The sequence below is a fragment of the Epinephelus fuscoguttatus genome, linkage group LG22 (assembly GCF_011397635.1).
Source record: "Epinephelus fuscoguttatus linkage group LG22, E.fuscoguttatus.final_Chr_v1".
In the NCBI taxonomy this organism is placed as follows: Eukaryota; Metazoa; Chordata; class Actinopteri; order Perciformes; family Serranidae; genus Epinephelus; species Epinephelus fuscoguttatus.
In genome coordinates, this window is record NC_064773.1 from 5,101,562 (window position 1) to 5,115,500 (window position 13,939).

Consider the following 13,939-nt stretch of genomic DNA (forward strand, 5'->3'; position numbering starts at 1 on the left):
TGCTGATATTATCATGCATCTGCCACATGACATTCACCAGTACACAAGTACTCAATAAAACCTTAATATTCCGATTTAACTAACTTGTAAAGTTACATTGTTCCTCTAAGACTTTTTAAAGCTAACATCAACAAAGCTAGCTTGTTAGCTAACAATAGCAAACTCATAAGGTTAGCTAATAACCTACTTACTATTTACTAACCTGAGTTTGCTAACATTACTGTATATAGACTGTTTCAAACCGGACAACATAAACATTCAAAATGGGTCCCTTTGTATTTCCTGTTTGAATGTTAATGCAGAAGCTGACAGGAAGTAAACAGGGACCAAAGTTGTTGTCCTAGCAACAGAATAGCAATGAAACGGTCCATAAAATTATTATTATTACGTACTAACTCTACGAGTTTGCCGACAAAAGCTAACATCAACAAAGCTAGTATGTGCACTAACGACAGCAAACTCAATAACCTTCTTACTAATCTGAGTTTGCTAATGAAAGCTAACCTTACTGTATATAAAATTAACAATACTAGCTTGTTAGCTAACAAAAGCAAACTAATAAGGTTAGCTAATAACCTACCTACTAACCTGAGTTTGCTAAGCTAACACTACTGTGTATAAAATTAGCAAAGCTAGCATGTCAGCTAATGACAGCAAACTCTTAAGTTTAGCAAATAACCTACTTACTAACCTGAGTTTGCTAACGAAAGCTGTCCTTATTGTATATAAAATTAAGAACACTGGCTTGTTAGCTAACAAAAGCAACCTTATAAGGTTAGCTAATAACCTACTTACTACCTACTAACCTGAGTTTGCTAAGCTAACATTACTATATATAAAATTATCAAAGCTGGCATGTGAGCTAATGTCAGCAAACTCTTAAGTTTAGCAAATAACCTACTTACAAACCTGAGTTTGCTAATGAAAGCTAACATTACGGTATGTAAACTTATCAATACTAGCTTGTCAGCTAACAAAAGCAAACTTATAAGGTTAGCTAATAACCTACTTACTACTTACTAACCTGAGTTTGCTAAGCTAACATTAACGTTACTGTATATAAAGTTATCAAAGCTAGCATGTGAGCTAACGTCAGCAAACTCTTGAGGTTAGCAAATGACCTACTTACTAACCTAAGTTTGCTAACGGAGGCTAACATTACGGCATAGAATAAACAATACTATCTTGTTAGCTAACAATAGCAAACTTGTAAGGTTAGCAAAAGGTATTTGCTTTTGCATAATGTCACCTAACCTCACTTTGTAAATTCCAGTTACACTGAAATGTTAGGTGGTATTGTGTAACTTGATGTGATTGGTGGAGGGCGTGTGGCTAATTTTAACTATTGAACGCTGATGGTCGTTTCTGGCATTTCACTTCCTTCTCCAAGCTTGGGACTGGAAAGGGTGTGACGAAGGAGAGGGCCCGAGCCTGGAGTTCTGCAGTTAAGACTCTTCTCGTACAATCTGTAAGGTTTGATACCACTACAGGAAGTGAATACATACGTTTTAAGTGCCATTCAGCAAGGCACAAAACTCTTCACATAGGCCTACTGAAGCTTTACACTACATGATTGTACAGCAGGCGTCTGCTGGGGGAGAAAGACGTGAGGAGGAAGAAGAAGAGAGATGTTGGAGGGTTTTCATATCCTCTTTCTTCCTGGAGACAAACAGTCTGATCTTGATTCTCAGGCCCGTCTAATTATCATAGAGTGTTTGTATAAAAATCTGCGTCACTCTCCTGATGGGCAGAACGCATGACTCATCATGTTTTTACTATTCCTGTAAGTTCTGGCGCCAAACGAGCAAATTCCTCCTGGCTGTCAAATGACGGCGCGTTTTTGCCAGTTGTGCTGACTGGGAGCGTTTGTGGTGAGTGCGTCTCCCACACTGCAGCTCTCATCGGACATTTTCTCACTGGGGGATAAATTAGAGCTGAGGAAAGGGCCTTTAACACTGATAACTGTCACTGCCGAGGAGCGAGAATACTCCAGCCAGTGTCTTCTGACTGCACTGAGCCTGTTCCTCTTCTCATAAATATTCAGATGTGGGAATACTGAGGGGGGAGGCGGGGCCAGAAGCGCCGCACTGAGCAGTCGCCGTGGCGAGGGACCGCTGTTGTCATGTGGCAACCGGGGAGGCAATAACGGACGCAGCGTACCGGGACGCCACATTGTGTGAATCCCTGTAATTATAGTCTCTTCTGTCTATGTGTGTCTGGCTCTGTAAACAGGAAGTGTGTGTGTGCATTTGTGCGTCTCACACACACCTGCAGCCCCGGTGCCAAAGAGGAACTTGAGGCCTTTAGAGAGCTGTTGTATCTGTTCCACTCATGAGCTGATGCTATTCATACGCTAATCAACGCTTGTTTACGCCGATTTGTGTATTTTTTCGTGGGAGGGCGGTACGCGCGTGTGTGCCGGCGTGCGCGAGCGCCGTCCTCCCCGTCTCAGGAGGTCATGTCAGAGCCAATAGTGGGTTTGCGGCTCATAATGACCGATGCTGAAAGGCATCCGTGGAGCCACGCTTGCTAATTATCAGCTGTGTGCCTTCAAAGAACATTATCAGCACAAAGACCTGCAATTATACACACACTCACATGCACACACTCAGATACACACTCTTGCACACCCTTTATCATCTATTTCCGCCGTCAACTCTTTCTCCTCCCAAACGCTCTTCTTTTCTCTTGATTGCCGTTGTCCTCTTTTTTTAAAACTCCATGTTGTCCTCCTATCTCCACCTCCCTTCCATCCCTGAATCCTCTCCTCTGCTCCCTACGACTCCCGTGACTCTCTTTTCCTCCATCCCCGCTCCATCTTTCCAGCCTGTTTTCATATCCTGCCGTCCGTTTATCCATCCCCATCCTCCCAATTCCAGCCCCATCCTCTCCTCCAGCTCCCTTGTTTCCACTTTTCCTGTCTCTTTCTCCCCATTCCCCCCTCCTCCTCCCAGCTCCTCTTCCTCCTCCTGGCCCAAAACAGACACTTAAATAACGAGCCGGGTGTCAGTCAAACCGCCAGAGAGCTTCATTAGAGGAGGAGAGAGCACAGGATCAAATTATACGCCCAGTTCTCTTTTGTGTGATTGTGTGTGTGTGTGTTTGCAGGGGATTGTGGGGGGTCGGCGGCGGTGATGGTGGTGGTGGTGGTGGTGAAGGCAGAGAGGAAGTAAACACACACGCTCCGGAATGACGCAGCTGTGTGGCGGATTAGTGTGTAACACACATCGTTTCTGTGTGTGGTTGTGTGTGTGTGTGTGTGTGTGTGTGTGTGTGTGTAAGCTCATGCGCCAGTCACAGCCTCGCCTGTTTTCTCCAATCAGAGAGAAAAACAAAAGCAAACTATTTTGCCTAATTATTCACAGCCACAGTCGTCGTCTCTTTCTTTTCCTGCCGTGTTTTTTGCTTCTTCTCCGCCGGCGTCTCGTTCTGTGCTGGATCTTGTTTTTGATCTGAGCTGATTTACCTGCTGCGTTTGCCTGTGAATCAGGTGTAGCTTTACACTGATGCTATATAGGGACTGTATTATTAAAACTCAATATCATTCAATTCTGCTGTGAGACAATGAGGCAGACGTTTGTAGAACTGTTCTTCATAACCTTTTATTCCTTTTTTCCTGCACTACAAGTACTTATTTAGAGGTTATTTTACTGATAAAAACAATGGTAATTAAGCTGCGATGAACATGTTGGGGAACCAAATGTGCCTTCATGCAACCGTCCGACATTGCATGCACACAATGTAAATTACATGTAAATCAGACAATCCTAGTCACATGTAGCTGACTTCCTGTTGTCAGTAGGAGGCGCTTTGAGTCAGCGTGGGCATGTAGATCTCTTCAGGCCTGGACTCTTATCCAGCATGTCATATCTGGGGCAGATTGGTCGAGTTACAACAGCTTCCTGTGTCATGGCAAAATACTGAAATTCGCCATGCTGCCACGGCAACGCCACTCAATGAAAACACAAAAGCTTCACAGTTTGGCATCGTGAAGGTCTTGAGATTCTGCTGCCCAATTCTGAGATGGATCTGTTGATCCCTCTGAAAGGAGTTCCAGAAAGTTGTATACCTGTACAGTGCCTGTAGTAGCGCATTCTCACATGACCTATGACATCATCATTTGAGATATCACCTATTTCTTTGCAATGTAGCATGACAATAGTTAGCTACCTTGGCCAAGTATCTCTTGTAAAAGAGATGCTCAATCTCAAAGAGACTTCCTGGTTAAATAAAGGTAAAATAAATAACGAAGATACTTATACAACTCAGATTTGAAACAAGTCTGATAAACCTTTTAAGGAGGAGTCTGAAGAAGTTTGCATATAGTACGTGACAAATGCACGATATTCAAAATGTCTGACTTCATGGTCGGCGGAGATAATAAAGCCGAATGAGAAATATGCCCGCAGTGATGACAGCAATGTGCATATTACGTTTTGTGAATATAGGAGCAACCTTGTCCCAACTGAGGCCTTCCACACAATAGTGGGGCAATCTCAGGTATGGCTGGGACTGGTCGAGATCAATCTGCAGAGCTTTACAATGTTGACCAGTTCGGACACAGTTTTGGAGCTTCCAAAATGCCTCAAAAATGCAAGTGCGCAGGAGAATGATAATCTCTAACAAAGCAATAGGTTCCTGGCCGGGGACGAAAAGTGCAAGGAACATCTACCTGGGCCTTAAATAAAAAGTAAAGGTTAAGTCTATGGAGTTAGTGAGTTACTTTAAGGACTACATCACTGGTAAGGAATGTTTCAGCCCATTAAAACTGCATATTCTATACATTAATGCTCAGTATATTCCAAATATACATCAAGTTTTATAATGGATTCATTCCATTAGCTATTAGATTCACTTAATTTCATTACAGAGTAAAATCAGATCAAAGAGTCATAACTGGCTCAAAATGGACAATACTAAACATTTCTGTTGTTCTGACACCAAGTTTGGTGAATGCAGTCCTTTGAGACTCTCAAATTTGCCCAAACTAATACTTGGTACAGTATCTGATGCATCATGAACCAACTGTAGTGTATTTATCCTCTGAAATACATGCAATTTTTCCTAGCATGAAACACCTCATTCAAAAAACACCCGAATAAAAGCACATCTACTCATCTCAACAACTACTTAGCAAAGGGCATGTCCACAGCAAGAGAAATCATTGTTAGTCAATATCACTTCTAATGCTGAAAAGCAAAATAATCCCACTCTCTTCTTATGATGTAAATATTAAAAGGGTCAGTTCACTCATTAATAAAAACACAAACAAATTATGATGGTTGATGGCCATACTTACAGCCACACCTGCTGATGCATTACGCATCCTATAAATGTTTATGAGACGCTCCATTATTAGGTCCTTTGGTAGATAACCAGTCATTACGAGTGTTGCAACAGTAAGCATTAACTGATTATAATCCAGACCGTAAAGCATTATAGGTGCACCATAATACTTTATGAGTGTTCATATGATGTTAAATGGATTGAAAAGGTGGAAAAGTGTCCCTGCTCCTTTTTTCCCTTCTACTATCCCTCTCCACGTTGGAAGAGATGGGGGTGCATTGATGGTTTTCAGGGCAGGATATTCGTCCTTTTCCTGTTAACTCTGCCTCAGATGAGAAATAGGTACTGCTATTTTAAGACCAGCCCTTATTTAAACCTTCTTCTCCCCTCCCCTCGCTTGATCTGTCGCTCTGTCGCCAAAGGGTTTAGTTTAATGACCCTCCTCGGCCGTAGATCTGAGCCGCGTCACATCTCTCCTTTCCAATTTCCCCTTTTCTCCCTCCCTTCATTTCTATCTATCTCTCTCTACCCACAACCTTGTCTCATCTTCCTCTCGGTTTTTCCACGTTGCCCCCCATCCCCCAACAACATCGCCAACACCACTCGAGCGTTGGAGCTACAATGCCTGTTGATGTAGTCAGTGTTTGGCCTGAAGCCTGAAGATACACTGCATGCCTCATTGAGGACGAGGCTGAGGGGAAGGAAATGAGTGAGGGGGAAAAGAAGGAGAGAGAATACAAGATGTTCAGCAGTACCTTTGTATCGGTCCGGAGAGGTCGCTGGCGTCCTGCCTGTAAGACAAGAAGAAAATGATTGACTAAAACATGAAAAATACACAAAATGAATAACAAATATCAAATAAAACGATTATTAAAATGACATAAGCAGCAAAAAGTGAACATTTTCCACCCAAAAAAACACTTTGTTTCAGTTTCAAAGCAGGGATGTCAACAAAGCTAAGCATATCATTCCCATGAATTGGGACCTAATTCTCCCATTTTACGCTGATGACACTCTGCTGTCTGTATGATTCTCAGATAGAATCTGCTCCATGCTTTAAGTGACAAATAGACACAAACAATCTCCCAATCTGCAGCAATTGAGCATTTGGTTTAGAGAATTATCACGTGATCGAAAGGATATTGTTTTTATTACATTATTTAAACATAAACAGTGTGTAAGTGCAGCGATGTACCAGTTTAAAGGTGTAACATGATATAAAAGTTGACGGTTATCATACAGTGTACATTTGCTTTGCTATCTATGATACTTAAAAAAAATAAATTGCATGAAGGATCTCCCTTTTATTTTAGTTATTTTCAAAGGGGAGACTTTTTTTGTTCAACCAACAATAACTCTTCTGTTTTCATTCCTTTAAGGCTTATTCTGACTGATAATATGAATTCTGTAATACCATGATGCCATGAAACTAGATGTTCTGGGATGGTTATCGTACCTTGAAAACCTCATATCGTTGAAACCCTAGCACAGCAAGACGGTATACAACAATAGAGTGTGCCAGTAAACCCGGAACTCCGTTAGCGCTTTTAGCACTTCCGGTTCTCTCGTCTAAAAGTCAATGCGTTTTTTGAATGGGATTTTGGTAAAATGCCTCAAATAAGGTCTGTGGTTAACAAAAGCTTAAGCGAGTTTCAGGTTTTGTTCTACGACATTAAACACGTCAGTAAATACCCTACTTGTGAATTTTGAAGCTTTTACGTGTCGTAAAAAAGGCGGTTGCTAACAAGTTGCTCAATACGACTACAAACCCTGTCGGGGACATTAAACGTCATCACCACCGAACAGGCGAGAGTGCTGGCAGTCCGCCATTACAGCTTCTTATTTAGCTTAAACAGTCCGATTTCCCCATTATACAATGTTTTTAAAATAAAGCGGATGAAATCAGTTGAAAGCTTAGTGGCGGTGACGTCAAGAGTCATGCAACCGTGGAGTAGTCATGTAGTCCGTTAAAGCCTAACGTTAGCTTTTTACTTCTGGTGATCGCATTTAAGCTTCAAATGCGGTCTGAAAGGTGTTCATATGTGAAGATTATCTCGCTGAACAAAACCTGTAAGTATCATAAACTTGTGTTAGCCACAGAGCTCATTTTCTGACATAATCCAAAACGCAATGCAAAAATCACATTCACTTTCTCTTCCAGGAACCAGCGCAATGCTAATCTTCCGGGTTTTGATGTCAGCCCTGGCACACTCTATAAAGATGAAATGGCACAAAAATTTTCACAATTACAGTGACCAAATTCATCACAGTCATCAGCACTGTCACAGCTTTGTTAAAATGTGCTGTAAACGTTAGTACTGATAAACACACTGAGATGATTTCACCAAGTTTTATTTTATTTGGACACACAAGCAGCCTGTCTCTGAAATGCTTGCTCAAGTGTCTCTGTTACGGTAGATAAGAACAAGGGACTAATAGCATCACTGTCACTGTCACCGTCACGCGAAGCAAACCCACATCGCATGGTGCTAGCTTTGGTTGATGCTAGACCTTATATACTATGAGTTTTTCAAGGTGCGGTAATCCAACGCGGTTTTAATGCAGCCCATAACGTTTGTTACAGTTGCTCCGATGTAAAGAGAAAAGAATTTTAAGATGTAAGAATAAGAGTATGAAATAAAAGTGTGTAAATATAAAGCAATTAAATAAAATAATGTAGAAATGAAATGTGCATTATAATAACCACTTCATTCCTCTAAAAAAGCCAACTGTATATACACCGTATCTCTTCACATGCATAGCGTTCCCCAAGGTTCCAAACTCTAATTCAGCTATAGCAAAGTTTCCTAACCATCTTCCCACCCACAATGCAACCAAACTCCCGTAAAACTCACTCATATTAATCTAAAAGTTGTATTAAGACATCCGCAGCCACACAATGCCTCATGGACACATATTCTCACAGTGATAACAACACTCTTTAGAAACTGCTTACACTAAAAGTTAACCATTTTACATAAGTCAAAGTTAAATTTTTCCCAGACTACGATTGCATCAGTGATGTCCCGTTGACTGCAGAGGAGCTTTGCAGCTTTAACTTTAGGTACTTTTTAACAGTGGAAGTAAAACAGTTGGGCGCCGATGAAGGCAGTGCTTCGGGAAATATGATACAACTCACATAAGATACTGGCAAAACAAAACACACACAAGACACACACACACGCACACACTGAGCCATCTAAATAGTAAATTGGTCTTGTCTGTCCTTGGGAAGAGTAGAGAAACTTGTTCATTCCACTGGGTTTTCTCCATAATTCCCCGCTGTTTCCTCTTTCTCTCTTCTTCCCTTTTTGTTTTATCCCTCCCTCCAATCCTCTGTTCCTCTTCCACTGCATGTAAATAAATTGGTCCCCAGGCCCCACCACTAGACACTGTGTGAGCGAGCATTACACTCAATGCAACACACACGCACACACACACAACCCTCCAGAGCTCAGAGCTGCACCAAATTAGCTCGGGTTTTATGTCACAGAGGTAAATAAAATAATAATGAATTAACAATGCTGTCATTAATATCCAGTGTGTGTGTGTGAGAGCGAGAGAGTGTGTGTGTGTGTGTGTGTGTATTATGATGAAATGCGAAGAAAAAACTCCTTGCTCCTCCTCAACACAGTGGCCAATCACCGCTATCGCCACTCTTTGCATTTCAAAGACACACTCTTGTCTGTTTCATCTCCGACCACAGAACGCTCATCCTGTTATCCCGCCGCGCGCACACACACACACACACACACACTTACACCACACACACACACAAGATAGCCACCTCCGCTTCAGTCCATTCTCCCAATGCCATGAATTATGAAACAGGGTAAATGGAACATCAAACACACACTGCTCACACTCGCAGGTTTACACACCGCATACACACGCGTACAAGGAAGACACTCGTAACTTACTGCACATAAAACTCCGCTACACACACACCATCGCTCATATTTTTTAATCTACATACATATATACAAGCAAAACGTTTACACTGCACACTTCTTGTGACTTATTAACTCACTGCAGCTTAAATGTAACAGTTCTGAAGTTATAAAGACCCCAATAAAACTTCATTAGAGCAAGTTTATGAGTGTGACGACACTAAAGACGCAGTAAAACAACCAGCGGCTCCTCTTATTTACATGATACTTAGTCGAGGATGATGAAATCTGGCAGCTCCAGAGCAAGAGGATCTTACATTACAGACAAGTTAGAAGGTTGAATTTGCAAGTTTGAGTTTTTAAAAATCTAAATTTGATCTAATGTTTTTGCCCGGACCATTAGGATGAAATAACTCCACTTGTTTCTGGCTCTTTACTTGTTGCCAGAGGAAGTTACAGTGACTCAATTAAACTGCCAAACTGTGGAAGTGCAATATTCAAGATTTGTTTTCACAAATCGTTCTCTGTATTTGGTACTGTGAGCGTTCATTAGTGTGGTTTGTTTTTGAGCTGCTCTTCCCAGAGGTGACCTGTCAGTCAAACTGTGTCTGTGACCGCGGGAAGTTTCTTCTTGTTTTGCTTTCTCTGTCTGTTCAGTCACGGTGGCTATCTCTGCTAATGCTAATGGCCCCATTCTTCCTCTGCTTCTTCAAATAAAGTTATACTGATGACGGATTAAATGGTTCTTTATTGGTTTAAAACACTCCCCTTCCTCATAGCAGCGGCGCCCCTAAAGGGGGATCCAGGGGTTTCAAGGCCACCATGATACAACCACTGGCCCCCCTTTCGAAAATAACTGGAGACTGATATTACTTGTCTTTAAGAGGCTGTAGCGCATTGATTTTTCAAGCTAGCACAAAGGTGGTGGTATTTTTGGAAACTAGACATTGAAGGCATCAATTGGCACTAGCCATGTTGGCGTAGCTTGATGGGTAGGCGGCTTAATGACACTCAAAAGTAAGGCTACATTTTGGCAAGGGAACAACTGCCATGGCCATTTACAAAGGGGTCCATTAAACTCTCAACTCAAGAGAATTGAAGAGTTTGTATCCAGTTAATGGTTGTTCCTTATAATCAATGTACTCCTCAAATTGAAGCTTTAAATTTGTCTTTTTAAGAAAAAGACAACCAGTTTATTTAAAGAACAATCACCTACACATGTATGTAGAGAATTATTGTGGTAGCTTATAGACCCTTTTAGGGCCGACGTCATGATAATGTCATTTTATTGGCTGGAGGCAGTACATGCCTCTCCCCCACAGGGCTGTAGGCTACATAGGAGTCTTAAGATGTGTTTGTCTTGCTGTGTTATTGGGAGCCAGAATAGAAGGAGTCATGGCTCAAAACTAGGGTTGGGTCAGTATGAGGGAAAAAAAAAAAAAAAAAAGATCCGTTTTTTGTGAAAAACCGCATCATGTCGGTAATACCGGATTTTCGCCACTTGGAGGCGCAATTGACTCATTTAAAATAAAAAACGACCATAGGACAACAGAGTGACAGTAACACGTTGTTTCTTTTATTCCTTAAAAATAAATTTTGCAGCTTACTCAATCAGTGCAAACAAGGGTTGCCTCCTTCGTCTGGCTCAAAGCCAAAGTGTTGCCATATTTGCGCATTCTTTGATTTCTTCGAGACTAAATTGTCTGCTTTTAGTCTGGACGGACCTCCGTGGAGTCCGCTCTGGATACATTCCGCCCGAGTATGTTTGGGCCTGACGTTTGCGGTCTGGTTGGTCTCCAAACAAAAAAAAACCTGGTTCAAGACGGAGTACCGAACAGAATTGGTATTACCGAGAACCGACCCCACCCTACTCAAAACCAGCCGCCACTGCCCGTCAACAAAAACAAAGATGGTTAAATGTGATAAGACCAAAGGACTGGACGGAGGCCATCATCAAAAATGCTCACATGTGCAGCGCACACTTCATATCAGGTTAGGGAAAAAGTATTTCCCGTTGTAGGGATGAATAAGGTTATGTGTATTAAGGGTTATCATGTCCACCTCATCAGAAACTGGGGAGGGATTAAGAGGAATATTGGATTTCTCTGCAACGCTAACTTTTTAGCACATTAGCTAACGTTAGCTTCCATAGCAAAACAAACAAGTGTGGTCCTCCTTTGTAAGACTGGCTTCCTGTGACATCATCCATCCACTGAGTGAGAGCATACAGGTCGGCCAGTCTGGTCCCGTTGGTCAGTGTTTACTTATTCAAGTAACACTGGCGGTCCCGGAGAGAGAGTGACCTGACATGGTGCGTTGGTAAATTCAGTCTGACGCTCTACACTAAAATGAGAGCCCTGTTGGTGGAAGAAACGGAGTGTTATATTTCTACATAAATTAACTGAACAGTACTTTCCGACAGTGCTCCGAATTCACAAACGGTCCAGTTTGTGCCAGAATACGTCATACCATTAACTAACAGTAAATCAGTCCATATACTTCAACAGCATTAATGTCCTGAAATCTCGTTCTGCCTTTTGGTTTTGGTTTTGCCACCTCAAGGGAGGTGGCCTCCCTTGTGAAACATTTCTGGGCAGTACTGCTTCAGAGGTCAATAAAGCCATTTAAGAAATTATTGGATTACCTGAAAAAGCTAATTTAACAATGTGTACTGGGCGTCTCCTTAAAATGCTGGATCTAAATTGTGCTGACTGCAGTACAGTTACTTTGTCATGTAAGCATTTGTTAACATTAAAATGTTAAGTCCCATGTTCCAGTACCCTTTAAAATCCAATACCTCAAAATGCCCTGGCACAAGGTTTAAAACAAGGCTGTTTGTCTTGGTTCATAACAAGCTGACATTTAAGAGAAACATGGTTTTAACAGGACATTTATTTGTGCGGAAATGTCTTGAAACGCCTTTTCAAAATTTTAAATTACTGTGGGAACTTTGTTATTGCACAAGAGACCACTTTAGGTCTGGACAGTGCCTTACCCTTTCAACATTTCCATCTGACCAGAATCTGATTAGCTGCCTAACCAAAGAGCTACTTACAAAATAAACATGTCTCTTTACAGAGCGAGTGATGATTTTGTGGAAAGCTTTTAGGCCTGATTTCTGCGGTATCAATTGCCCTTTGTTGGTCTGCTTAAGTCGAGCCGACAAGATTTGGGTCAGAATTGATCACTGGGATGGAAACAGATGGGAAAACAGTGTCCAGGTGGAAAGGCGCCAGACTTATGCTTCACGACGGACAGCTTTTTGGCGGCGCGTATGAACCCTGAGCACAAACTCCTGCAGGCCTCAAGCCGCCGCAGGCCTGGCGGAGACGTAAAACGAAGCTGAAATGTGAGGGACTCCTCGGGGTGACGGTGCCAGAGCCGTTGCAGAGACGGAGCAGGTGGCAGGACCCGGCGAGTACCACGGGCGTATTTGGACACACACATCGACACACACACTCTGCATTAGTACTACATGAAGGGACACACTATGAGCCAGCTGTCACGACACTTCTAAACACCATCGATGACAGGAGCGTTCCCACGTTGGAGCTTTTTAAAGTTATTTCCCCCTTCTGTCTCTCTTTTTCTTTTTAACACACAGTATTGGGAGATTGGAAGTGACATGGATGCTTCTAATATAGTGTCAGACATGAGATACTGTGTCAAAACCCTTATGGGGTTCATGTTCGCCAATTATCAGTGACACAAGAAACCAGGTTACTGGGAGAAATCAGGCTACAGAAGGGAACCAGAGAATGAGTTCACAGGCACTGCAGTAACCTGGTTACTGCACAACCTGCATTTACATGCATCTCGTCAGCAATGTGTAATCTATCTGAATTGTCCAACTTATTGTTACACCAATAAACTACTATTCTTCTGTTTGGTATTGGTTTCCATTTTAGTCAAATTTAAGGTTTAAAGGGTCCAAGTTGACATTTAAAAATTTCTTCTTTTCGTCTGAATAACGGCCTAAAACTAAAAGATATTCAGTTTTCATACCACGATCTGAGTGAATACTGCAGCCGAGGGTGTTCTGGTGTAGAAAACCTACCAAGTATCTTAAGTTAAACTGTCTGTTCATCATGTAATACATAAGCTGAAAGAAGTCACATAAGAAATCATCTCATATTCCATTCGCCCTTTGACTCGCCACTCCTGGATCTGACAGACAATGCTAAAGTTAGCTTTAGTGTATACTTCATAAAAAAAAAATGACATGACTGGAATGACTGGATAGCTAGCTAGCGTTGTCGTCGAAGTTCCTCTCCAGACACATTATACTAATATTTGGTTTCACAAAACCTCAGAACAAAAAGGGACTGGAAGCAGATCTATTTTTTTTCCTTGTTGAGAAATTTGCTTGCAGTAAGTTGCACTTTCCACTTTCTCTAGCCCTGCTTGCACTAGGTTGCTAAAACAGCAATGCATTTCAAGACGGCTAGTGTTAGCGTTCGAGGAAACATCAGAGAGATTCAGCCAAACATGTTTGAGCTTCAGACAAACCCGGACTTAGATGAGGAGTCTGTTTTGCACGAATATCGGGGACTAGCAGACGTATCCGAATAGTAAGCGTAGTTTGCATCTTTGATTTGTTTATGTTGCTTGTTAGCTTGTTAGCATGTGGGCTAACTTGCAGTGGCTGATTCGGTGTTACGCCTCGTTTCCACTTACATATGTGTCTGGTGTCTGTAGGTCCGTAAATGTATGGATGATGCCTCTAGTGTCCAACGTAAGGAAGTGCATTTCTTCACAGATGG

At 41.9% G+C, this 13,939-nt stretch overlaps 1 protein-coding gene across 1 annotated transcript in view; it reads right to left on the reverse strand.

Moving 5' to 3' along the window:
- celf2 (cugbp, Elav-like family member 2) overlaps positions 1-13,939 on the reverse strand; it is a 328,160-nt gene that overhangs the window by 252,791 nt on the left and 61,430 nt on the right. Inside the window, exon 2 of the mRNA XM_049567268.1 lies at positions 6,042-6,077. Within this exon, the coding sequence (XP_049423225.1) occupies positions 6,042-6,077 (36 nt within the window). The remainder of the gene's footprint in view (positions 1-6,041; positions 6,078-13,939) is intronic.